General features: G+C 25.6%; 1 protein-coding gene across 3 annotated transcripts; it reads left to right on the top strand.

Annotated features, from left to right (window-relative positions):
• Positions 1-3,381: 3,381 nt before the first annotated feature.
• On the top strand, positions 3,382-26,309 carry LOC135925592 (NADH dehydrogenase [ubiquinone] 1 alpha subcomplex subunit 10, mitochondrial-like). Of its 3 annotated transcripts, XM_065461001.1 has the most exons (9): positions 3,384-3,854; positions 13,959-14,223; positions 15,085-15,171; positions 17,364-17,494; positions 17,748-17,894; positions 20,602-20,711; positions 23,388-23,499; positions 25,431-25,514; positions 26,043-26,174. In XM_065461001.1, the coding sequence occupies exons 1-8, from the start codon at positions 3,411-3,413 to the stop codon at positions 25,467-25,469; spliced, it is 1,335 nt and encodes a 444-aa protein (XP_065317073.1). In that variant the 5' UTR covers positions 3,384-3,410; the 3' UTR covers positions 25,470-25,514; positions 26,043-26,174. The 3 variants fall into 3 exon arrangements, with proteins under 3 accessions (XP_065317074.1, XP_065317073.1, XP_065317072.1); XM_065461000.1 differs by lacking the exon at positions 25,431-25,514 and having other exon boundaries at positions 3,387-3,854; positions 26,043-26,309; XM_065461002.1 differs by lacking the exons at positions 23,388-23,499; positions 25,431-25,514; positions 26,043-26,174 and adding an exon at positions 22,529-22,691 and having other exon boundaries at positions 3,382-3,854.
• Positions 26,310-26,979: the final 670 nt, after the last annotated feature.

The following is a 26,979-nucleotide window of genomic DNA, read 5'->3' as shown; positions in this document are numbered from 1 at the left end:
TTTATTAGTAAAATTTATTAAAATATTAACTGTACTAAATTATATAACTGTCAAATACGTTTGTAAAAGTGACATTTTACCTAATATTTTATGACCAATTATATATAATATAAGGATTATAAACTATATGTCTAATTACTTTTTATAAAAAAATCTCTTATATTTATTTGGACCGTTAAAATATTTTTAGGAAGAGGCATGGTAATTAAATTTAAAAATGATTAATATAGTTGATTAGTGATTTTGAAATTGGCTATTTACAATATTCAATTTAATTTACAGGTAATAAATGATTATATTGATTTAATTAGGGTTATATAATAATAAATAATAAAAGTCAAAGCTTCAACTGTTAATGCTAAATCAATATTTAGTGAGTGATATTGATATGCTATTTTTAACGCAGAATTTGATAGCAAGCTGATATAGTTAAAATTAATTTGTATTAATCTAATAATTAAAATAGTATTTATTTAATAAAAATTTAGATAGTCTTATTAATTTTTAAATAATATAAAATCTAAATATTACGTAATAGAATTATAAAAGAAATCGTTCAGGAGGCAATCAAAAAATTTATTTTTAGTTCAAGGGGATATCGAGGAGCCATTAATTTTTTTTTTATTTGCTTCAGGGTGCTATTCAAATTTTTAAGGGAACTCGAGCCCCTTCGCGCACTCCCCTAATGACGCCACTAATATTTTTTAAAATCAAAAATATATAAAAGAAATGACTAAACTGAGAATGAACGTTATAACTCCAAAAATAATGATGGGAACTTCGATTCTTTTATTTTATGATTATATATTGCTGCAAGGAGGAAAACTTGCACTAACGTTAGGGTTTGAGTTAATAATAATATGAGAACTGTATAGAATTTATGATGACACAATAATAGTATTTATTCAAGAAATTTCAATATGTTTATTATATAAACAATGTCCTTTTTATATATATTTTTTTATTTTTAGCAATTAAATTTTTAAATTCAAAATAAACATAATAAAATATTTAATTAAAATACAAAATAACGCCTTAAATATTAAAATATTAATAATATATTATTTTACATATGTTAGTTTACACAAAATGATTCAAAAAAAAAGCTATTATATTAAAACCAAAATTTCTTTATGACTAAACTAAAAATGGATATATAACTGCAAAAATAATGTGGAAACAAGTTAGTTTACACAGTATGCATTAAAAAAATGATATTATTTTTCAAGACCCAAAAATCCAAAAAAAATGACTAAACTGAGAATAACATTATAACTTCAAAATTATTGATAAAACTTCAAATTCTTTTATTATTGTATACAATGACATTAATACTATAGACTGCCAATTAATGTATTTGAAGGGGCAAAAATTGATTTGAGTAGCGGCCATTTTGTGTTTGGATCTTTTATGTAAGAAACATCTGATAATTTCATAAATTTCAGGTTTATTTTTATTATATATTATATTTAAAATCTTATTTTTTTACTAGATGAATAAAAAACATTTTATAAACATTTGCAGTTTATTACTTAATGAATATCTTTAATATTTTATATAGACTAATCAATATAAAATAAAATCTGTATAGTAATAAGAATATAGTTTAAAATTTTGTCATTTCTAGAGAAGTAAGGATTTTTTGTTTTCTTTAATACCTCATGAATATCTTTAAGATTTTACAAATATATATCTTATCAAGTTAGAATGAATATTTTTTTATAAGAATTAATATAATGTTTTATGTTTATATATTCAATAACAAAAATCAAAGTGAGAGAAGATATATTATGATTTGAAATTTATTATAAAATTTAATATATTTTTTATATTTTAAGAAAATGATAATATATTGTAGTGCATATAACTGTAACCAAAAATATTGTTCAGGAAGCAAAATTTCCTTTCATAAGTATGATATCTCAAATTAAATATTCAGATTTAAATCTAATGATGCAGCTTATATTAATAACCTATTTTTTCTTGTAAAAATTATTATGTCAGATTTGCTATGAAAATATTTAATATGTGATTTGGAATTTTAGAAATCACTCCAAAAACAAAATTGAATATATATGATTTTATTAATAAATATTTTGAATAATATAAAAAAAAAAATTGACATAATTTCTTTTGTAATTATTTTTTTAGCAAATAAAAAGAGATTATAATTTATAGTTTATAAGTCTTTTTATATTTTATTTTCGCTTTGAATTATGTTATTCCTTAATAATTATAACTATCATCAATTTCTAAATATATTTATTTAAATTTAATTCACTAAAGTAAAAAATCAATAATGAATATGTACATTGTGAAAAATAAAATAATCTTATAAATTTTTACAATAATAAATACAAATAATATATATATGTTATATTTACTTCTAACTAAAAGTATATGGTATAAAGTGTAGTTTTTTCTTACAAATAATTACCATAATATTTCCTTGACTTATAAATATTTAAGTTAAATAACATATTTTTATAATACTTGATTTATGCCCTTGAAAAGTACAGTTCTGTTAAATTTTTGCCTAAAATCTAATTTTAATTTTTGATTACATTAGGCAATAATCAAAACAGTATAACCATAAGTGCTCTAAAAATGTTTTGTATTCATCTAGTAAAAAATATGATTATAAATATAATATATAATAAAAATAAACATGAAATTTATTAAATTATCATATGTTTCTTACGTATAAACTCCAAACACAAAATGGCTGCTACTCAATTCAATTTTTGCCACTTCAAATTTGATTTTAGCATTACGATCGGCAGTCTATAGTATTAATGTCATTGATTGTATATATTAGTTTACACAAAATGAGCCAAAAAATAATATTTTTTTAAAACCAAAAAGTCCTAAAAAATATTTAATAAACTAAGAATGTACATTATAACTCCAGAAATAATGATGGATATTTTCGAATTTTGTATTAAGTTAGTTTACACAAAATGGGCCAAAGAAATAAAAATTTTACGATTAAATATGAAAAAATAACTAAACTGATCAATGGACATTATAACTCTAATGATGGAAAAAATTATTTGTATGTTATATTTTTTATTAGTATCAAATAAATTAACCTGTAGCATATTATACTCCCATACTTTAATTAAAAACAAAATTCTAAATCTATTACACTATTTAAGAGAAATTTCTCATCTTTTCAAATGCTTTTAATTTCCCTATATAATTTATCTGTTTTATACCTATTACAAATTTAGAACTATTTATTTGTCCATATTTCTATTTTTTTAATTTAGAAAATTTTTATCTTGAAAAAATTTGATTTATATAAAATTAAAAATAAATTAAATTATCATTCTCAGTTTATCTGTCAATTCATAATTACACATGTTAGTCAAAAATGAGGCATCCTATTTTTGTGAGTTGATTTTTTAATGAACGTTAAAATCATACATTTATTGACTTTCACAAAGAAATTTAGTCTTCAATCAGTTATTTATAATTTCCACAGAAAACAGGATACTGTAAGGTTCTTCATTACTTCATCTAATTCTAACATAAAAGTCAATTATTATCCTAACTTATTAAAATGCTGCCGAACCTATTTGAATATTCAAACAAACGCTCTATATTCATTGGCATCTAAAGGTATAGATCCAAACCTTCCAGAATATGAAATAAACAATATTTTAGAGAGGCCAAAACCTTTTCCATACCAAACACATTCATATAATTCATTTTGGTCAATATTTGATGGCACATTGAAACGATGGGATGAAAATTCAAAATTAATTGTTGTAGATGGCAATATAGGATCAGGGAAGTCAGAATTTGCACACAATTTGGCTAAGGCAATGGGAATGAAATTTTACAAAAAGGTAAAGAGACATAATTTTAAAAATTAAAATAAACGACATCAAATTTTATTAATATATATTAATATTTCTTATGAATAAAAATTTATTCTAATATCAATATGTCTGATTCTTCTATATAGCCAAACTTACTCAAAGTGGAAATCTGAAAGTTGGCTCAAAGCCTGGTCTAATTCTAATTTAAGTTGCATACCACTTAAGTTTAGTATAAAAAAATGAAATTGGACCAGACTTAGCTTTATAACTAAAAAATATAGGGAAAATGTTTGCTTATTTTTAGGGAAAGTTGATTATTAAAAGTTCTTTATAACACAATTGGGTCATTCCATGACAAATGAGCAAAAAAATCAAGATTTTTGGCTGACCCCTTTCAATTTTGATAAAAAGTTGTAGACTGGTTATATATATGTTCCCATTAGATTATAAACAAGATTTTAGAGTGTTAGCAACTATATTAACAGAGATATTCGGGGTTAAAGGTCCAAAGAACGTCTTTTTTTCCTTTTTACTGATGTTAAATAATTAGTTTTTAATTTAAAACTAAATATGATCAAATATTGAATCTAATATCAATAGCTAAGTTAATAATTGATAATTATGGTGAAAGCATCAAAATTAATTTTTATTTTAAAATATGGGTCATCTTATGGTCAGTTGAAAATTTGAAATTAATATTTCGAAATGTATATGATCTCCGATTTTTAAATTTTTAAGAAATATTATCCGTTTACTATTTTTTTAATAATTTCTTCAACAATTAGCATGGCTAGATATATATTTAAACAAATATTGCGATTTATACTTTAAAAAATAAGATGGCGCTATATAAAATAGTTTTAATATGTTAAAATTCATTTTTTTTATTGATTAAAAATATTTTAATGTATAATATATCATAAAATTTGATTTTATAACTTTGTAAACCTTATACCCCTGAGATATTCGCAGGATAAAAAATTTTAATAATTTTTTAAATATTTCAATGTAAATTAAAAATAATTAAAAAATCCGACTAACACACGAACAAAAAAGCAGGATTAAAGGAGTGCAGGAAAATTATTAAGGGAAAAATTGAAAATCACATTAATTACCAGCCCCCCCCTCCCACCCCCAGACTAAGTCATACCCATCAAGACCAAGAATGTTATGAAATTGCCATTATCTTAAATTATTAAAATAACCAGAGATAAAGAAAATTTCGAAGATTTAAAAAAAATTTTTAAGCAATAAAAATAACAAATTATAGTTCTGATGAAATAAACCGACTCATGCCTGGAATAAAAGATTGTGTATCTGTTAAAGGCGAGAAAGAATCAGTCCAAAGACTTATATTAAATAATCTTAAAGAAATATTCAATATGTTTAAGGAAGAATACCCAAATATATCAATTGGCTAAATTTGCCAAACTTAGACCAAAAAACTGTATTTTAGTTGGAGCTAGTGGCACACACACTGTTTGTGCCTGCACCATTCATCAGAATGTCAAATTAATGACAAATGTAATAGCTGAAATTACAGCAGGAGAAGATTACTGTATAAATTCTTATAACTATCTTTTGGCGCAAATTATTTGTAATCCATCTCAGCCAAAATGGTATTTAACAAATTGTGATCAATGCCCTGGTATAGAATCTCTTAAGAGCCAATTATACCAATTGTTTCAGAGAAATCTTATAGAATATGTCACGTATAAACAATGGATCACGGTGGATAGAGCAAATCTTGAAACTATTATAAAGTCCAATGATGATTTCATCGAATATCTATTAGAAAAGGTTCAAATTTTACTGCGTCACTCGTTTATAGTTAAACACAAAGTTTATTTTTGAAGAATTCCAAAGAAAATTTAAAAGATGGGGAATTTTTAACAATTCTAGATTATTCTGAGAATTTTTAACAATTCTAGATTATTCTGAGAATTTTTCCTTCATTTTACAAGATGAAGTTCGGGATTTCATTGGAACAACGTTCAGGCCACTATACATACATTTGTAGCATATTATAAATCTGGAGAAGAATTAAAAAATATAAATTTTGTTATTTTATCCGAATCATTAAGCAATAATACTAGTTTATTAATTTCTTAACAGCCAAATTTAATTCTAAACCAGAAAAAATAATATATTTTTCAGATGTAGTTGCGTCTCAATACAAGAATCGCAAAAATTTTCTGAACATATGCCTTCATAAATACTATTTTAATAATCCTGCCGACCATTTCTTTGCCACTGCTCACGGCAAAAATGCATGTGACGGTATCGAAGGAACTGTCAAAAGATTAGTTGCCAGAGCTAGTCTTCAAAGGCCAAATATAAATCAAATCTTAACCCCATTAGTATTATATAATTATGCTAAAGAAAATATTAATGGAATTCAATTTGAATATGTATCCAATCAAGAATATATTGCCCTTCGTAAAAGATTTAATTCTGCACTGCCCATACATGGGACCCAAAAAATTCACGGTGTTATTCCCATTGATCAAAATAGACTAAAAACCAAAATATATTCTAATTCCAAAAAATATAATATAAAACAAGTTCGTTTTTAAATGAGAAATTATATTTTAAAATATTAATGGATATATAACATGTATATATGATGATAAATGATGGTTAGGATATATAATCGATAAAAATGATACAAATGAAGAAGTAAAAATCCAATTTTTACACCCTTGTGAACCTTCAGCCTCATTTAAATTTCCTCTAAAAGATGATATTTTAGTGTTGCCTAAATCTTATATTCTCTCGCTGGTCAATCCTTCTACTCCCATCAGTCGAACATATATATTATCTCCTGAAGAAATCTCACAAGCTAGCCAGGCTTTGTATTCCTTTAGATGAAGTAAGATTTAATTAATTTATAAACTATCTTAATTAGGCAAAATTTGTGAAGATTTTAAAAATTTATTATCTGAATTACAATAAATATATATAATGCACATTGTAATCGATTTAGTATGATATATATACATTAAAATATTTTTAATCAATAAAAAAAATGAATTTTAACATATTAAAACTATTATATATAGCGCCATCTATTTTTTAAAGTATAAAAATTGCAATATTTTTTTAAATAAATATCCAGCCATGCTAATTGTTGAAGAAATTATCAAAAAAATAGTAAACGGATAATATTTCTTAAAAAAATTAAAAATCAGAGCTCATATACATTCGAAATATTAATTTCAAGTTTTCAACTGACCATAAGATACCATATTATCAAAAATTAATTTTGATGTTTTCGCCTTCAATATTTGATCATATTTAGTTTTAAATTAAAAACTAATTATTTAACATCAGTAAAAAGCAAAAAAAGACGTTTTTTGGACCTTTAACCCCGAATATCTCCGCTAATATAGTTGCTAACGCTCTAAAATCTTGTTTATAATCCAATGGGGACATATATAACCTGCCTACGATTTTTTATCGAAATCGAAAGGGGTCGGCCAAAAAGTGATTGATTTGATATGGAATGACCCAATTAGTGATTTATTTAACTATATAAAAATGTTTTAATTTATGTTTTTAACTAAAATTAATTTGGACATTAATAGCCTAAAAAATTGAATTCATAAGCTTTAACTTAAACCTCTTCAAGAAATCTTGTACTTACTTCATCAAACAAAAAAATGAATTTTTTATTGGCCATACCAAAAAAAAAGTTGAATGATTGGCTCTAGTATGGGTTTGACTATGAATCACTATAAACAACAATTTTTTTATTAAATATGCAAATTTAACAAAATATATACAGAATCATGATTAGCTCTTTAAGATGATTTAGAAAATTTTATTTTTAATTTAAAATAAAATTGATAAATTAGTAAAACATTAAAAACACTTTTATAGCTCATTTTTTAAATTAAATATATATTTTTTTATTAAAAGATTTATGAATTTAATATTCACAAAAATTTCAGATTCTGATGGAATGATTTTAGAAAATTTAGATAAGAATTGCAAAAATTTAGCAAAAAATAAAATAAGATGATCAAGATTTTTTTCTCTCAAAAACTTGCTATATGGTCGGGTTGGCAAAATTGTGATTTTTTGATTTAAATCATTATTTTTTGTTTTAAATAGCAGTGTTGTTAAACGCTACTTTTAAAAGTAGCGCGCTATCGCTACCGCTATTTTATAAAAAAAGTAGCGCGCTATCGCTACCGCTATTTTATAAAAAAAGTAGCGCGCTATCGCTACCGCTATCGTTTTCAAATGAGTAGCGCGCTATTAGCTACACTACTTTTAAAAAAAAGTAGCTAAAGCTACTTTTTACGCTACTTTGATTTTTTTTTAAAATATTTTTTTTACGTAACTTTATTTCCACAAATAAAATATTGATATAAAAACATGACTATAATTTGTTACATATATATAGAATTTATTTATTATTGCACTTTAATAATAATAACATTTCGGTACTGTCATCCCCAAGTCTAGAGCGACGATTAGAAAGTATAAGCTTTGCCATACTAAATAATCGTTCAGCACTAGCACTTGAGGGCAACGCAATATTAAATTTAATAAACAAACTTTTTATATGAAAAAAATCATCAAAAATATTTAAATTAGTATTTTTAGATTTAAAAAAAGCATTTAGAGGTTAATTAAAAATACTTCAGTATATTCTTTAATAAAGGTATGCTACTCCACATTAAAATACTGTATTCCTATTTGATCCAATATATAATTCATTTCCATTTTTTTCTCATCTAGAAACAATGCTAAAAGTTTCATAGCATTGTAAACACTATTCCATCTTGTAGTGTTTGGTGTCAATAAATAACGCCCTAATTTTTTTTTTTGAAAATATCAGACATATGACTTATTTTGTTTATTCCAAAGAGCTTGGCATTTAGAAAATGTATCTTGATACTCTTTTAAAATCCTCATTTAATAATGCTTCTTCAGCATCCACTGTCGCAACTAAATTTAGGTAGGTTGTGGCAGGAAGAACGATGATGGCTAAGTAACGTAGAAGACTTTATTGAAGATCCTAAATATTATAAATTTTATTTTATATTGGTGAAAAATTAAATATAAAATAATTTAAAACCAAGGATGTCTTGAACATCAATTATCTCAAACTCCATTTCATCATCCTCTTCTTGTTCTCCATCTTCATTATTTTTTTCAGGAATATTACTAGTATTGTTATTATTATTATCCTCCCCAAATATGCCATATTATTTATATCATATTATAAAAAAATTATAATAAATTTAAAACCTGAAGGCCTTTAGGAAATTAGACCCATTATCCGTAATCATCTTACAAACCTTGTTTTGAATTTTGTAAGACCTATGGATTTCTGCAATAATATTGGCTAGAATGTCATAAGTCTGACAGCCAATTATTCTCTTTAGAGCTTGCAGATTTTCGTTTAAGATTTTATGACATATTATAAATCAGAAAATAAACATTTTTACCTTTTATTGTGAGTCCAGCAATCTGCCATTGTACAGACGTAGGAGACATCTGATAGATTTAATATCAAAGATTCTTTCATTTCCTTAAAGCTCTCCAAAATTCTTGCCATCAATGTCTGCCGGCAAAATATCTTGGTCCGTGGAGAAAAAGTGTTTGTCATCTTTATAAAAGAATCATTATCCACCAAGGATAATGGTTGAACTGTATCTATTATAAAGTTTATAATGACTTTGTCAGCCAATTTTTGGGATACACCAGGTGTTGATGAATCCAAATTGGTTAATTTTGTTTGTATTAAATTTGATTTGGAAGTGGGTTTATCTTCTTCCATTACCCCAAAACTTTTGAGATATTTTTCAATCTCTTAATAATTTGAAGTGTGCACAGTCTAAAATTATAAAATACTTAGAATAAAAATTATGTAGGATATAAGTACATAAAAATGATTGAAATAACTATTTTAAAATGTTTTAAATAATTTAGATAAAATTTATGAATATATAAAAAAAATAATTGGTTTTTGATTTTAATTTATTTTAAAAATTAAAGATTAGCCTACACATTGATATTAAATTTGTTTAATATATTACCTTTAAATGTTTTTTCAAACTAAAGCTGCTCGTATGATTTGAAAAGATAATTTTGCGGCACATCTTGCACCGAAACCGATATCCAGTTATAATTTTTTCTTTAAGGTTAAAGTATTTCTTGAATTTTGGGAAAGGATCATCTATATTTTGCTCATTTTCAAATTTCAATATCTTCAACAATCTCACACATAACAAGATTTATAATGCTTAATATAAAATGTAAAATGAAATATAAAATAAGATAAAAGCAAGGACATACCAATAACGGAATTTCAAAAATATATAATTTAATGAATGCGCGAAATATAAATTAAATACAGATTGCTATTTAACAACTGTTTATATCTAATATATAACAATAATGTATATTTTTAAATATAAATATAAATTTCAAAATTAAATTAAATAAAAGGATTATAATTTTAGATTTTATAAAAAATATATTTTAATAATTTTTAGATGTATTTATTTTGAACTACTTTCTAAATTAGTAGCGAGCTACCGCTATCGCTATTTTTTTTTAAAAGTAGCGCGCTATTTTAACAACACTGTTAAATAGCAATTTAAACTAAATAAATATTTCAATTAGAGAAGTTACATATTTAGATTCAAAAATATCATAAATAATAATTTTTTTTTAACCTTAGTAGAATATTTCTTTGAAAGTAAAAAGGGAAATTATTGAAAAAATTTTATATTGATAAGTAATAAGATAAATTTGATATTTTGTCAGTGAAAAACTGACTGTCAATTAAAAATTTGATGATATTTGCAAACTGTTTTAAAATATTTAACTAGTCAATATCAGTGAATCAGAAAGAAAATAATTCATTTTCTAAAACAAATACTATTATCTATATCCTCAAATAAAACTGTTGAACCAAATTATTTTTATTTTATTTATTAATAAAATAATGGTGGGTTATTATTTTTAATTTTAGCTATTGTTATTTTCCAATTGGGTTTCCTAATGCATTGGCAAAATTTAAATTATTCATTAATACCTGGGTTGTGTCAATTGACTGATATTGAAGGTCAATTCAAGTAAATGTTTTTTTAAGACAATATTAACTTTATTCTGTATATAATAGTAAAATGAGTCTATAATATTAATTTTTCATTCAATAACTAATATTTCACTCTCTATGGCAGATTCATGTTCTGATTCATATTAAATATTATAATTTTATTTTTAATAAATTTTCTTGTTGTCGAGATCTTCAATCGATTTCTGTTTTAGTAAGAATATTAACCCAAATCAACCAATTTCTTCTTGATGAAGAAGTAGAAGTAGGAATTATCAGTAAAATGCCACTTTTATTAATGCATGATGAGCAAAACCCATTCCACTAACTCGAATCAGAAGAGATGAGAAGCATAGTTTGCTATTAAACCAGGGATGTGAACTGAACCCGGACCTGAAAGTTCGTATTTTGGCTGCACCCAAACCCGGACATGGACCCTTTTTAAAAATGGAGGGTCAAAAATATTTTTTTAAATTTTATTAACCTTTTTAATGGAATCATTTATTTTATCTTCGCGTTTTTCTTTCAATTTTCTTTGGACTTCCATTTTATTTAGAGATTGATATCATAAATTATTTTCTAGTGTAGGTAATAATATTTTATTATGTAAATTTATATTGGCTATCAATGATTGCCTAAAAAAATGTTCACTTTAAAAAAAGCAAAGGATGTTGTAAAATATTTAAGAACACCTACAATTTTAAGAATATTAAAATCAATGAAAAGTTCAATGGCAATATTAGATTGCACAACACGTTGGTCCTCAATTTGTATGATGCTAGAACGATTATTAAGTTTGAAAGATTTCTGTAATGATTTTATTATAAAAGCATATGAAGTCATTTTGTCGGAAGATGATTGATGCCAAACAGATTACGAATAGAACAATTATGTTTATCTGATTTTAACGGCATATGGATTAGATGACAATTAGATTTAGAAAGATTTACTAGTCCTTTTTCATATGAAATATTAGAAAATATGAAAATTCGAGACCAACAATATTTGCAAAATAGTGTTATATACGCTTCTATATATTTAGACCCTCGATATCAAGTTTTATTGAGTATTGAGCAAAAACAAATGGCTAAAGACCATCTTAAGGATTTACTTAAGCACGATTCTATATTTATTATTTTAAAATAGTGCATAATTAGTAGGGGATTCGTAGTTTAGCCAAAAAATAGTGTATTTTAAATTTAATAATTTATCACTTTTTAAAAATTAAAATTAACATTTTATAAACTATCTTTAAACATGATTCTAATTTTTTTTTTTTTAAAAATTAAACATTAATGAGGATTCGTTGCGATTTATGGGTTAGTCAAAAAAATTGTTTTTTTCAATATTATTTATAATTTATCATTTTTAAAAAAAAACTATTAACATTTACTTAATCATCTTGAAGAGCTAGGCATGATTCTTTATTTATTTTTTAAATTAGCTTATAATTAATAGGAGATACATAAGGATTTAGTAATCAAAATAAATGTATTATTCTTTATTTTAAAATTAATTTAAAAAAAACAAACTAATATTAACATTTGCGGAATTATCTCGAAGAGCTAAACATGATTCTATACTTAGGATTCAGTTTAATCAAAATAAATGTGATTTTTCTTTATTTTAAAATTAATTTAAAAAAAAACAGACTAATATTAACATTTGCGGAATTATCTCAAAGAGCCAAACATGATTCTATACTTATTTTTTTAAATTAGCGCATAATTAGGGGATTCGTAGAGATTCACTATTGAAACTTGTAATCCTGTCTAACAGTGCATAACCTCAGTATAAATTTGGTAGAAAACGTATTTGGTACTTGACCAACCCAAGAAACACTTAGTTTTTTTTATCCATAGACGTAGAAGCCTCTCGGATAGCTTCAACTTTTACCTTGATGGGATAGATCCGATTTTTATATTTTGAAGCTAAGAAATTTACAGAACCTTTTAATACTTTTATGTCTATTTTAACCAGCTTCCAAGAATATTTTGGATGTAAACCCCCCTTAAAAACCCATACATACCCCCCTAAAAAAATCTTATTCTTGCCTATTTAATTACGAGTTTTTAATTATAATTGTTATCCTTTCATATATTTTACAAATAATATCGTAAATTATCAATAGTCTACTACATACTCAAAAAATTGTGAGTGTGAAAGAATTATTTTTTAATAATTGCATTGTATGCAATATATAGATATAGTCGATGTTTAGCAATCCATCTGTAATAAAATTATGAAATTTTTGCAGCCATATATTTTGCCCTATTTCATCTAAAAATTTAATTCCTAACCCTCCGATAAATTTAGCCTAGCCCCCTTAACAACCACACCCCTGCTCATATAGGTACTAATTTTGTCTTAGATCCTCACCATCTATAATTTCCTGACATTTAAAGTTTTGCAGGTGGTCATTATCGTTTCTTGCCACTGATAATGATATCATCCAAGTATACATTTGTCTTTGGGCACGATTTTAATAAGTTATCTATAAGCCTTTTAAAAATTATAGTCGTTAAAGATAGTCCAAATGACATCCTAGTATATTTAAAAAGGCTTAACATGAGCCGCTATGGTGAAAAAAATTTGCGATTCCTCCTGAAATACCATTTGAGGTAGGCATTTGAGATCTAATGTTGAATACTTCTGTCTTCCTCCAATCTTTGAGCAAATCATTCAACGATAATTATTTAGTTATTTTAAAATCAGCACATATTCTAATGGTTGGTTTTATTTTGTTGTGCATTTTTTGAAATCATTGATTTTTGTTGATTTTAAGTTGACCAATTTTTTTTTGACTTGATTGCGATTGAATATTTTGGACCGAAGATTGTTTAAAAATTTTACTTATTGATATTATCATATTGCTGAATATTAAAAACATTTATGACAAGAATTTATTTTTTTAGTATCTAAAGAATTAAAGAATTACTTTCCATTGCCGACATTTTTTTAAACGATCTAAGAAATTTTTTTTTTGTTTTTGTGTGAATATTTTTGAGTTTAAAATATTCTAAGAATAATTTTTTTCAATTCAAATATTTAAGGTAAGCCTAGATATGTTGTACATAGATGAATACGGATTTGACCAACGAGTTCTCAACACCTTCCTCCTAACTCCTCGTAAAAATTCGATTTTCACGCCCCTGCCAGGCCAATCTTACCCCGACTTTAGAGATGTAGCCGCTCTCGATTTACCTGATTTTTATGCCGACCCAGGCCATAAACCTTCTTCTGCCAAGCTCAGATTCAAAATTATGTTTCTGAAGTGTATGCAATACCTGGACGCTTTGGAGCATCTTTATAATACGGGTATAAAAATTATATACTTTTAAAGTTAATTTTCGGAAATCAATTACAACAATTTTATCAGAGATTGCACTGATATCAACATTATTTTGCCACCGATATTGATACCATATTTTTAAAATGAGATATAATCCAAAAAATGTTAAATATTTTCTCAGTCCGCAAAAATATTTTTTTATTTTAAGCCTTGCCTTTGAATTTCAATTAAGCTTATAGACATAATTTATTTTCTTGTAAATTTATTATTCATGTTTTGAAGTTAATATTCTGTAGCAAAATTTTAATAGTAAAAAAAATGGGACAACGCTTTTATTGATATCGGTCTTATGAGGTTTTAAAAATAAAATATTAGGCAAAACAACAATGATGGAGCCTAATGTTTTACTTTTTAAACCCTTTCTTTCTTTTTTACTTATCTGTTTAAAAATTTAAATATTAATTTTTTTTCCTTATAAATGACTAAATTTTTATTTATAAGGGTTAATTTTTATTTTGGGAATTGCTTAAAATTAAAAGTTCAGCCGATACCGATGCCAAAGTATAGACACATCTCTTTTTTTAATAATAATTAAACCTCACACTTACATAAAAGATAAGGCTGTAAAATATCACATATCTACGAGTTGTACAGCCCCAGAGCACCTTTAGTATACCTTTAATACGAGATTTTTTTTATGAGGAAGTTATAAGGGAGGTTTACTGTCTATCTTTTATAAAGAAATAAGAAGGAACTAAAAGGAAAGAAAAGGCTTTTTTTTATAACTTAAGATTAATTACAATGAATAAAAAAAGTACGAAAGAAATGAAAAAAATTATTATTATAATTATAATAATTAAATTTTTATTAAATAATAATTCATCTAGGACAAGGATGCGTCATAGATAGTTCCTTTTTTTCTGATTTCGTTGAATTAGAAGCCATGTTTCAAAGGGATTACCTTTCTATCGACGGTGAATATTATTTTTTATATATAATTGTTTTTTAAATAAGTGAATTATTTATTTTATGTGTGTAACTGCTGCAAATCTGAGCTCTCGATTCTTGATAGTCTGCGTTCTCTACTTATTTAAGCTCAAATTTAGACAAGTTACTCACAAGTTTAGAAAGATTGTTGCTAAGTCATGATTCTTCTCTTATTAGACATTATTTTGCAAGGTTAACTACAAAATTTTGATCTAAATAATTTATTGTTAAGTTAAAGGTGTATTGTTTTTCTATCATATTTTGTTAGCAAAATAATCTTTGCAATTAGTTTATATTCTAATATAAAAAAACGCCTTTTAACCCTATCCTCTAAGATTTTTTTTAGAAATTTTACTAGAGAGATTATATATTAAGGATAAGATAAAAAATAAAATTTGAATCCCTAACTCCGAATAGCGGCTAAGATATAAACCAGTAAAGGTCTGAAAACTGAGGTATTTTTGGCAAAATACATTCTCTTTTTTTGTTACAATTGACTGATTTGAAAAAAAACATATATTTTATTAGGCTTATTCCTATTTAGACATAAAATATGAAAAAAAATTCTGATTAAATTTTATAATCATTTCCGGTTTTCTATTCCCTATTTTTGACTTTTAAAATATTTAACATTATGTCACTTAAAAAACCTACCATTAAGCTAATATAAAGAAATTTAAATATTACTTTTAACTCAATTATATCTAAAATTGAAGGAGTGAATTTTGCCCAAAATATCCTATTTTTCTGACCTTTAGAAACTGATATTCAGCCGATGTTTGTGGTTGTATGCTAATTTTTTCTTCCTATTTGTTATAATATATGCAAACTAGTAAAATTTTAGAAAAATTGAATGGGGCCGGGTTGAAACTCTTGGTGCTTGTCAGGGAGTTCGTCATGTACTTTTTTTTTATCAAACATGTAATTATATAACTTTTCTTAATGGATAGGGGAGATCGGGGTAAAGTGATTGACGGGGTAACAATGTTAAAGCGAATAACTTCGTAACCCTTGAGCATAAAGACCTAAAATTTGGTATGAAGATTTATTTTTATATCTAATTTTTCTACCTATGTTCATCTTTTGGAATTGCCTGGTTTGACATATTTTGCCAAGAAATTGTTTTTTGCCCAAAAATTATAAAAATCACCCTCTAGTTTTTTTGCTTTTCGCAAAATATATTAAGGCTCAGAATTTAAAATTTTATATAGTTGTTCCTTAAAGTCATAGCTTTAAATAAAATTTACTGGAAGTTTATAACTTAACTAGAAGTCACGCAATAACGATTTGCACAATATATCTTGGAGTCAAGTTGCTATGGGTAAACGGTTAAAATGCTCCGTCTGTAAGCTGTAAAAGGATATTTTTTAAATTCTAACGTCTAAACCATATAAAAAGATACATTTGTACAAAAAGGTACATTAATAAATAGTTTGTGTTTGGAGTAAAATTTTATGAATAGTCGTAAAGGGGAAGAATAATTGAAATATACAATGTGCTGGGCACATTCAAAATATGCTATTTTTGATGTAATTTTTTACATTTCGGTATTGTATTGTGAATTGCTTTTAAAATTGCAATATTTTGTTCAATTAAACTATGGTTATGTTCAATTTTATTTTAACCACTTTACCCTGGGTATGGGGTAAAATGGCGAAAATGGCACACTTCACATAGTTAATTACAGCTCCTAAAACATTATAGGTAGAAGGTAGGCTTTTTTTATTTTATAGATGAGAAATTTGACTACTCACAAATATATAATTCTGGTTTGTTAATATTTCAAAATATTATTGCATAAATGCAAAATATCAATCGTTTTACCTCGGTAACCCCTACCATAAATTTTAAACTTTAAAACCTTGACACATCTTTGGGGCCTATATGCGAAATGCCCGAAAACCTTATAATTGGGTTATGCTATACGTTTGTATCAGTTTTAACACATTATCGAGAAGAATTAATTACAATTTTACGGCACACACAGAATTAAATAATGCTAGAATATGTAAAAAAAATTTTTTGTCATATACTATATATTAATGTTGGGAAACAGCTTAATTTAACGATTATTAAATTAAGATTTTCGCCAAATTTCGCAAGCCTTGAATCATTATGTAATATGTATGATAGCTTACATTTTTAGATTTGTTTATTTTTGCTGGAAAATAAAAAATAGCTCGGAATCACATGTTTCATGAAAGGGGAGAATTGTTAATGAACCCTGTAAAATTGAACTATCCTCACCTGGTCATTTACTTGGATGTTTCGCCCGAGATTTGTCTGGAAAGAATAAAAACGCGGAATATTGTAATATTTTTGATAATTTATTAAAAAAATATAGATAGCACAATTTATGAGATTATAATAAGCTGGAAAACTAAATAATTTTTTACCAGGTCTAGAATCGACTTACAGGGCGCTGATCTTTAATACTAAACACATTATTTAATTTATTTATAATATATTTTTATTTTGTTAATAAATTTTACTTTTATATAAACCAAATTTTTTAGAAAAATATAGCGTGTATAATATATATAATTTCCCTTTTGCTAATTAGCCATACGAAGTTAATAGCTCAGTCTTCAAAAACACCGATTATTTGAAGGCCATGGACGAAGCCTTCAAAAAGTTCTATTTCGCGGATATGGAGCAATATAGCGAAGTCGTGGTTTACGATTGGTCGAAATTTGGTGCTATTGATTGGGTGAGTTTATACAATATAAATTATTACTATATGTTTTATATATTTTTAGTTTATGAAAGAACGAAACTGATAATATAATATACAGAGGCGTAACAGAAGATCCCGGGGCCAACACACAAAAAAACTGCATGGGGCCCTCAATATATATTCTTTAAAATTATTATTTTCCATACATACACATCACCTAAGACTAGGGCTGTGCCGAACAATAAATTTTTTACCAATCTGTTACCATATCTTTAGATATTTATACAAACCCGATCCGATATTCATCCGATTTTTAGATTGATCTAAGTTTATCATCGATCTTTGAACTAATATGTCATATAAAGATCATTATTTTTTATGCGCAAAAAATTAACTATAAACCAAGGGCAAACCAAGTAACACTTTAAAATTTTCCGTTCAAGTCGATTTGGTAATTATCACTGATGATTAAGTGTATGAATGATAAAACATGATAAACTTAGTCAAATCATAATAATTTATAAAAAAAATATTTCGACGAGAAAAATTTCTCGAAATCAAAAAATTTTATTACAGAATTTAAAAAATTAAGGTACTTTATGCTGGCAAATCGATTTTCCAGTTAATAATTATACTAATAGATGCAAAGTGTACACTAATACAAAAATATTTATCTTAGATTCAATTTTTCCTCGCATAGTTCATCAAAATTCTCATTTATTTTTGAAGTTCTTCCTTTTATTTAAATCCACACTCCATATCTTCAGCTTCTTAAATATTAAAAAATCATTTCTCCACAATTTAAATTTATTAAAAATGTTTCATTGCATATTTTTAATTTAGACCAATGAATTTTAATTATTTTAAAACGGCGTTCTAGTGTTGTTAATTAGTAATTTGTGTAAAACCCAGACCCGGGGTTTGGTCTAAAAATCAACCAAACCAGCTCTGAGCACGAACCCCAAGCACAGACCCGGGGTCATCTTTTCTCCTGATTCTATAGTCAAAATATATCAAATCAATTTACACTTTTTATATAGTTTGATGCAGGCAACTCAGCTTAGGGTTAAAATTTTTTTAATCGGGATCACCTAGGGCTTAGAAATACCAAAAAATAGGATTAAAATGAGTTATTAAGTTGGTTAGCCGAGCGATTATTTCCGCCATCCTATTCAGAATTAGATACGAACTACACATATTGATTTTTTTCTAATTTTAAAAATGTATCTTAGACAAGTACATTTGATAACATTAGTTCATAAATTCTGCAAGATTGAGCTTGAATGGGATATTTAGAATATTTTTGGATCGTTTTTAATTAGGAGGGGTGGGTTATAAACAAGCAACTTTTTGTCCTGCCTATTCTGAAGTCAAAATATATAAAATTTTCAATTTACACTTTTTAAAGTTTGTATAATTGGGTAATGGCTTAATTTCAAGCTAACTCGGCTCAATCTTCAGGCGCTTGCCGAAGAAAATCCGTTAACATTGAGTTATTATTTCAGAGGTTATGTTTTTTGTAATATGTTTAGGATCAAATTGTAAATTAATCCCGAAAAGGCAGAGTAATAGTTTTAGGATAAAGCACTTGGTGTAGCCATTTTTTAGCCGGCTAAAAATATATTTGGTTTGAAGAAGTTTAAAATTAAAATTGTTATAAAAATAAATTATTAAAATAATGTTTTTATTAATATTTTTTTTAAAGTTTTTAAAACTAAATGTGTTATTTTAATTATTTTTGTAAACAAAATATTTTTATCTGAGTGGTTTTTATTCATTCACAATCAGAACACTGAAAAAGAATAATTAATAAACATAACTTTAAAATTATTAAAAAACGGAAATTATTTTAAAAAAAAATTTCTATATAAATATTAAATAATATCTATTTTCCTTTTCTGGCAAGTAAATAATATCTTTAAAATTAAAATATTTTATGAATCGTGTCTAGATGACAATCTTGTGGGCATAAAATTTTTTTCTGTTTTAACATCTTTAGACTTCTGAAGGTTCAAATTCTTTAATTTTTCCTTTCAAGTTTAAGAATGTATTTCTTTGAATAATATAGAAATTAGAGGTCGGCTTATCAGGCCGGTAGAAACAATTTTCGGGCCGGACCGACCGACAAATTGTAAAAAATATGTTTGGTGGGCTCGGCCGGGTAAAATAATTACGAGCCGGGCCGAGGCCCGATAAAAAATTGCGCCGACCTCTAATAAAAATGTCAGTTCTCGTTAATATTAGCCATTCCATCATTAATGTTATATTTAATATTTAAATAAACTAAGTAAAATGTTATATTTTATGAGGTCCTGTGAATTATCACGCAACGCAGGTGTGACGGGGGTATCTGTTACGCCTCTCATAATATACATATTGATTTTTAAATTCGTGTTTTGTTTTTTAATACTTATTCTATATTATTAAACAAGAAATGATCATTGATTTTTAATTTTATACGATTAAATTCCTAATTTCAATTAATTTTGAAACTTTAATGAATTATTTTTACAGAAATTAATATATGATAATTTTATTCATTAGTTATTAAAGCTTAAAATATCTTACCCATTATTTTAATAATTTCCAATTTCTTGAATATTGTGGAAATTAAATAATCGATTTTAATTAATAAACTTAAGTTGTTATCATTGGGAATATTTAAAATTAACCATCTAGTGAACGAATGAGATAAATAACTCGGTTTTTTTACAATTTAATTACTTGTTTTTGTAAAAAGGTTATGGATGATATTTCTAAGTTAGATCTTGAATTCCATCTGGAAAATGTATATAGAATGAAAGATTGGTATTATCACAACGATAACACTCTTGGAAGGAAGCGCAAAATGTGCGTAATATTTTTTTAAAATATTTTTATTTAAATACAATCTTTAGCGGTCGGCAATAAAAATTCATTTAAAGATTATTTATAAAAGCAATATCATTTTTTATGAGCACAAACTACCATTTCGGATAGATTTTAGTAGAGCCTTGTATGAACCCCTCTTTTTATTCTTGCAAGATTCGGATAAAGATTTTCTCAAGCCGGTAACTTTGCAGAGTAAAAATAGTTCATTTTTAAAGGTCTAGGCCATTCTATGCCAATGGTGATTTTACCCTACACCTGCGCCTAATAAGCAAAAAAAAGAATTCTAATAAGCACTACCTACCTCCCTCCAAATTTTATTCAAATGAAGAAAGCGTCTTCATAACTACTTACTCCCTTCCAATTTCAATGACAATTTTCATCTTATATTAACAGGTTCATCTGTGATATAACACTATCTGACAGGTCTTGATCAGTTGACATATCAGTCACATATTTGGATAAAACTTTGGCTAATGATAATGCACGTTGTCGGACAGTATAGAGCAATTTATTTAACAATTATATATCAACCCTATCCCATATATGACGACTAGTGGCGACCCTTTAAGCACACTCTAATTTGTCCTAAAATTGGTTTCAAAAAAAATTTCAAACAATTGCTTTTTAAATGGAGTGCTTTTGTAATATTTACCCGCATATTACCTCTACAAAACAGATTGGACTCTTATTTTAAATCGGATTTTAGACCATTTATAAATCTGATACTTATGCAGGATTGGGATTTAACTTTCTGAAGAAATTCGAGCCAGATAGGCCGTACATAATTTTTTGGGGTAGGGGGGTGGATCAGAAAAATAAGACAGATATAGGACTCTAAATTTTAGTGTGTATATTGTCATATCTGCCTTAATATAATTTAGGATAATCCATGATCATTTGAATACTTTAGCTGCCGTAGACTTAGATGAATACCGCCAAGTTTCTAAAATTTAAATAGGATTAACGACTAAACAAAATCTCATTTAAATAGAGTAAAATATTTGGAAAACTGTTTTTTTTTTAATATCCATCAATATAATATATTTTTGGGTGATTATTTTTACTTTTGCCTTCAAACTGCATTTTCATCCCACTCGTTGGCATACATTTCTTATCGAAATATTAGGACTTTGAGATATTATTATTTAAATGATACCCCGCTAAATAATAGGAAAAGGTTATCCTAAGTTAATTCTGTATTTTTCTAAATTGCACCGAGACTACTAGAGAATTTAAACAGTCCATCCATCCCAATCCGGTTTTTTTTCTATTGGGAATTGATGAATTTTCGGACGCTTCTTGAAGGACTTTTTTTAGGACGGATTTCTTGGGACGGACGGGACATAACACCAAACGCGTTCTGCGTCCTAGAGCAAATGTTGAACACATCCTAGAGCAAATTTTTTTTTTAAATACTAATGTAGTTTTTTTTAAAAATATTTAACATTTTATTTTACCAAATAGATAGAATGAATAAAATAAATAGCAAAATTTTATTAATAAATTCAGAATATATATAATTAACATATCTTTTTGCAAGAAATATCTTAGGCAGGAATCGAAATGATTTATGATATAATATAAATATGGTATTATTATGTAATATAGAAATAATAATTCTCTCTTCTGTATCCATTTAAAAACTACTAAAATATAAAATAAATACAAAGTACATGAGTAACGGTGAAAAATCATTAGGCAAATGTATATATATTTAATTTACCATATTCATTTATATTAATGTATATAATTATAAAATTATAATACGCTTATTAATATATAATAAAAAAATATAGATCTTTCGGTCTTTTCTTCGGACGTATTGTGAACAGGGTTGGCAGGTCAAAATTTTCAAATTGCGGAAGGAATTTGGTATTTTGCGGGTGAAATATGAAAATTGCGGTAGAAATATAAAAAATGCTAAAAAAGGATTGTGAATTGGCTTAGTTATCTCCCTATTAATTCTTATAATTACTTTATATAAATATTAATTAAGTCGGTATTTTATAATTTCAAAATAGGTAATATTTTTCAAAATAGGTAACACATGAAAATGTTAAAATATGAATGAATGATGTTGATTTATTATTGGATAAAAATAAAACATATTATTAAGGTAAGCATAGAAAGGAAAGATATTTACAAACTATACATGTTTTTTGAATAAAATATTTAAAATTTATTTAAAAAAATAAAAATAATAAATTACTGTTTCTCAAAATTATTATTTATATAATAAAAACATTAAAATGTTTAAAAAAAAAATAGTGCAGGAGAAATTTAAAAATCGCGGTAGTTTTGCAGAGTAAGATGTCTGCATGTAAATTAAAAAATTGCGGGAGTTTCCCGCAGATGGAAGGAGACCTGGCAACCCTGATTATGAAGGACGGGTGGTTTTTAGGACCGATTTTCAAGGGCTTACCGAGGCGAGACCGACGTCTAAACGTATCTAGACGAACTCGACATATATACACTTGTAGAAAATGTTTTTTATAATAATTTCTAAAGAGGTAAAATTTGAATGATATCTTCCATTATTAATTAAAAATGTGTTTTACATTACTGACCACTATTGAATGTGTCTAGAAAAAAATCGTACTTGAATTTTTCATTGTTATACTATTAATTTTTTTTTAAACATCCGATTTTTTTTAGTTTGGCCGACCGAGACGGTTATTACAGTTTTTTCCATCCCTTTGTGCCTAGTGTTGGTGAATTTAACGCGGATCCAAATCACCTGATCGTTATGGATGCCCTTATGCAAAAGGTTAAATTCAATTTATAAAATCAATTTGATACCCCCTTTTTAAAAATAGGTTTATTGTAGTAATCAGTAAGATAAATATATAAAATTAGAAAACTTTAATAATAACTATTTGAAATAAATTTTCTAAGCAAAGATAAGTTAATAATACTACTGATCAAAATGCTTCAAGACTCAGATTTTTAATTTTTTGTTTTTCAAAAGGTAGTTTTTTAATATATATTTGAGTGCCAGGAAATCGCCGATAAAAATACATTGAATTTATTTTTAATATATATATAAAAGTTATGAAGAAAAGATAATTTTGTTAATATGATATATTATGGTTATTCAATCTTTGCTTTGAGGAATTCAAAAAAGGTCATAATCATAATACTCAAACTCTTCAAATTCACAATTTTATACCAAAGCTATAAAAACTAAACTATTATAAAAGTTAGCGGACAAAATTTTAGACAGTATGTCGAAATAGCCTTAAAGACGAATGGTCTTAGGACAAAATTTTCTAAAGACACCTTTGACAAAATGTTCCTAGACGTAATGTCTCCGGATTAAATGTCCGTCGATCTTTTTTTTTAAAATTAATTATATTATTTGTAACTGAATAATAAATCGTATTTTAGAAATTCTCATTACAAATTGTTTGTTTTAAGAATTTGCAATTTTTTATTTCTACTTATAATGTTTCATTTCAGTGATAAATTTATTCTAGGCTTTGATATTTTGAAAAAATTTAATTCTCACAATTTATTCATATTTATAACAAAAAATATATACTAATATCGATTAGACCCTCATTTCTCCATATATAATCTTAATGATCATTATATGTCCATAATTAATTACAATAAAATAAACCTTTGTAACTTTTTTTTTGAAATTAACAACATCCAATTTCGACTTGTCTTCTTGTCAAAGCTTGTAATGCTGTTTAATTTGAATTTTTCTAGCTAACTTCTCCCATGCAAGGTGGGGTATGCACACTTTTGTTAAAGGTATCAAGCCATCCCTCCATTGCATAATTTGATTGTGGTGATAATAGGTAGCAGACTTCAAAAACGATAACTTGTTTGTAATATATTGTTAAAAAATAGGAATATTTTAATTTCTCCTATATTTAATTATTGCTCCGACATAGATTACTACATCTATTTTAGTCAATATTGTCTATTTTATTATTCCGTGAAAAAAAGAAATTAAGGGTATAAATTTGTTCAATTTTGATTCCAACTAATTTATTTGCATCTCTCAATTACATTTTTAATGCGTTACAAAATATTGATGCTTAATTATATTCCAATTCGATAAACATCAACCTTACTAGTTGTTATTCTGGTAGAAAATATATTTTCAATGAACAAGAGAACTTCCAGGATAATGTTCTATCACTGCTCAATGAACTAACTATCCTAGCCATGTTCATACTCTAAATTTTTTGCTTAAGGTAAAATTTTAGTAAACACGTTTTGTTCAATGTTGCATTGTTACAAAATAAAGTCAATAAATAGGTATATATTTATAAATATGAACCATTATGATGATAACACTATGATAAAATTTGAAAAGCATATGTTGCGATGCGTTGATAAATAAATAATATACGAATGATTATAAAAATAATAGCAAATTCGATAAATAAAAGGTATATGATTTTTAAAAAATATTATATAAAATAATTGTCTCTATTTTAGCTTTATTTTATTTAAAACTGAATTAACTGTAATAAAGCTGCGTTAAATAACGCAAAGCTTGAAGTGCTGCATTTTCATAAAATAGAATAATATTTTCGATATGTTAAAAAATTTATAACTTTTTTTTATTAAAAACGAATTCAAGACAAATGTGATATAAAAAATACAAATCACGATTATAAAGATATAGCACATACATATATATTATAATAAAAATTAAATTAAAAAAAACAATTAAATTAGGTAATACGGTCAAAGGTGAGACCGGCTTATTTGCATTGATATGAACCATGAATAGCAAGGCAGTTAATTTGAAGAATCGCCATAGTAATTTATGTCTTGTTTGAAATAGAAGACTTCAATACGAGTGCCACTTATTTGGCTAAATTTTCTCCCTAATTATGTGATCTTCATCAAAAACACCGAGAGTATTGGTGATAAGTGGGATAAAAATTATGTTAGCGATGCCTGAATATGGAAGAATTTATTTTAAACCATTTTTTACAAATTTAAATATAAGCAAGCATAATATAAAATAAAGGAAGCGGGACATATCAAGTCAATTGAGTAAAATTTATCATATTTTTAAAAAAGGTATAGTTATTAGAAATAGGAGAAAATTTTAAACTTATTTTTATAAATTCTACGCCGTTCATATAATTATGATTCTATAGATATAATCATATTATAGAAGTTTTGTTATTAATAGATTTGATTTAAATGGCATGAGGAAGGTCTATTTCAAGAGTCAACATATTAAAGAATCTATATAATTAAATTATAAAAGTTTTACTTTAGTATTTATGATTTATTTTTAAATAGTACAACGTTTTATTATTTTATTTTATAAAAAAGTGTCCCGCTAAATACAGCACAGGGTTCAATAAAGATTTAGGAGACCGAAATCTTTTATTCAAAATCACCACTGACCCTCTCAAATATCTTAACGATAAACTACCCGCATACTTGGCTAAAAGAGATGAGATTAACAATATATTGGACGATCCGGAGAATCAACTTCTCATCAAGGGAAAAGTTGAGAAATTAGCTGAACAAACTTTCAATGAGACTTTAGATCACTTTTAAACAATTTTTTTAGAGTTTTATATTGAAATAAAATTTTATTAAAAAAAATACATATTTATGATGCTTATCTATTTGTGAATATAATTTGTGATTTTTGAACATATTTTATTTTCTCTTATATTTTATATAGACATAAGATCAGTAATTGAGATGGATAAGGATGGTAAAGGATAAGCAATATTAGTTTTTTCCCCTTTATAGTGACACAATATCCTTTTTCAAATACAGTGATTTCTGCAATATCATAGTTTCTTTTTTCTACTAATTAGATCAGAAAACTATGTTTTTGATAAACGTAACTAGTGTTTGAAAAAAGGACACTACATGACAAAATTATATATTAGGTCATAATCTAAACATATTATGGTGGATAAATCATTATCTTTCCTTTTTAAATATCTTTAAAATATTGAAAAGAGCTATTAGATCATTCTAATTTTTTTAAACCAAACATATACCACTCGAACCTACAAATATTTGATCATCATTGATTTTTGTTTTTTATTTCGGGTACAGTAATAAAATTTAAAAAGGGTCCGGGTTCAAGGAACATAAAATAAATTACTCAAAATAAGACATTTTTTTCATTCATTTATTATTATACTTCAATATATGCTTCATAATTTACAAAAAATTTAAAGATAAAATATTTTATGTTTTAATCAATCGCAAATCATAATATCTTGTAAAATATCATCCTTGAGAT

The sequence above is a fragment of the Gordionus sp. m RMFG-2023 genome, chromosome 2 (assembly GCF_954871325.1).
Source record: "Gordionus sp. m RMFG-2023 chromosome 2, tfGorSpeb1-WG-v2, whole genome shotgun sequence".
Taxonomy (NCBI): domain Eukaryota; kingdom Metazoa; phylum Nematomorpha; class Gordioida; order Chordodea; family Parachordodidae; genus Gordionus; species Gordionus sp. m RMFG-2023.
The sequence above is the reverse complement of the archived record's forward strand: the minus strand, read 5'-3'. Positions and strand labels throughout refer to the sequence as shown.

Bases quoted from the DNA above. Each gene is read 5' to 3' on its own strand.
- LOC135925592 (XM_065461000.1), top strand. From the start codon at position 3,411: ATGAACGTTAAAATCATACATTTATTGACTTTCACAAAGAAATTTAGT. The intron at 17,895-20,601 runs GTGAGTTTATAC...TTTTGTAAAAAG, and splicing joins AATTTGGTGCTATTGATTGG to GTTATGGATGATATTTCTAA. The intron at 20,712-23,387 runs GTGCGTAATATT...GATTTTTTTTAG, and splicing joins CTTGGAAGGAAGCGCAAAAT to TTTGGCCGACCGAGACGGTT.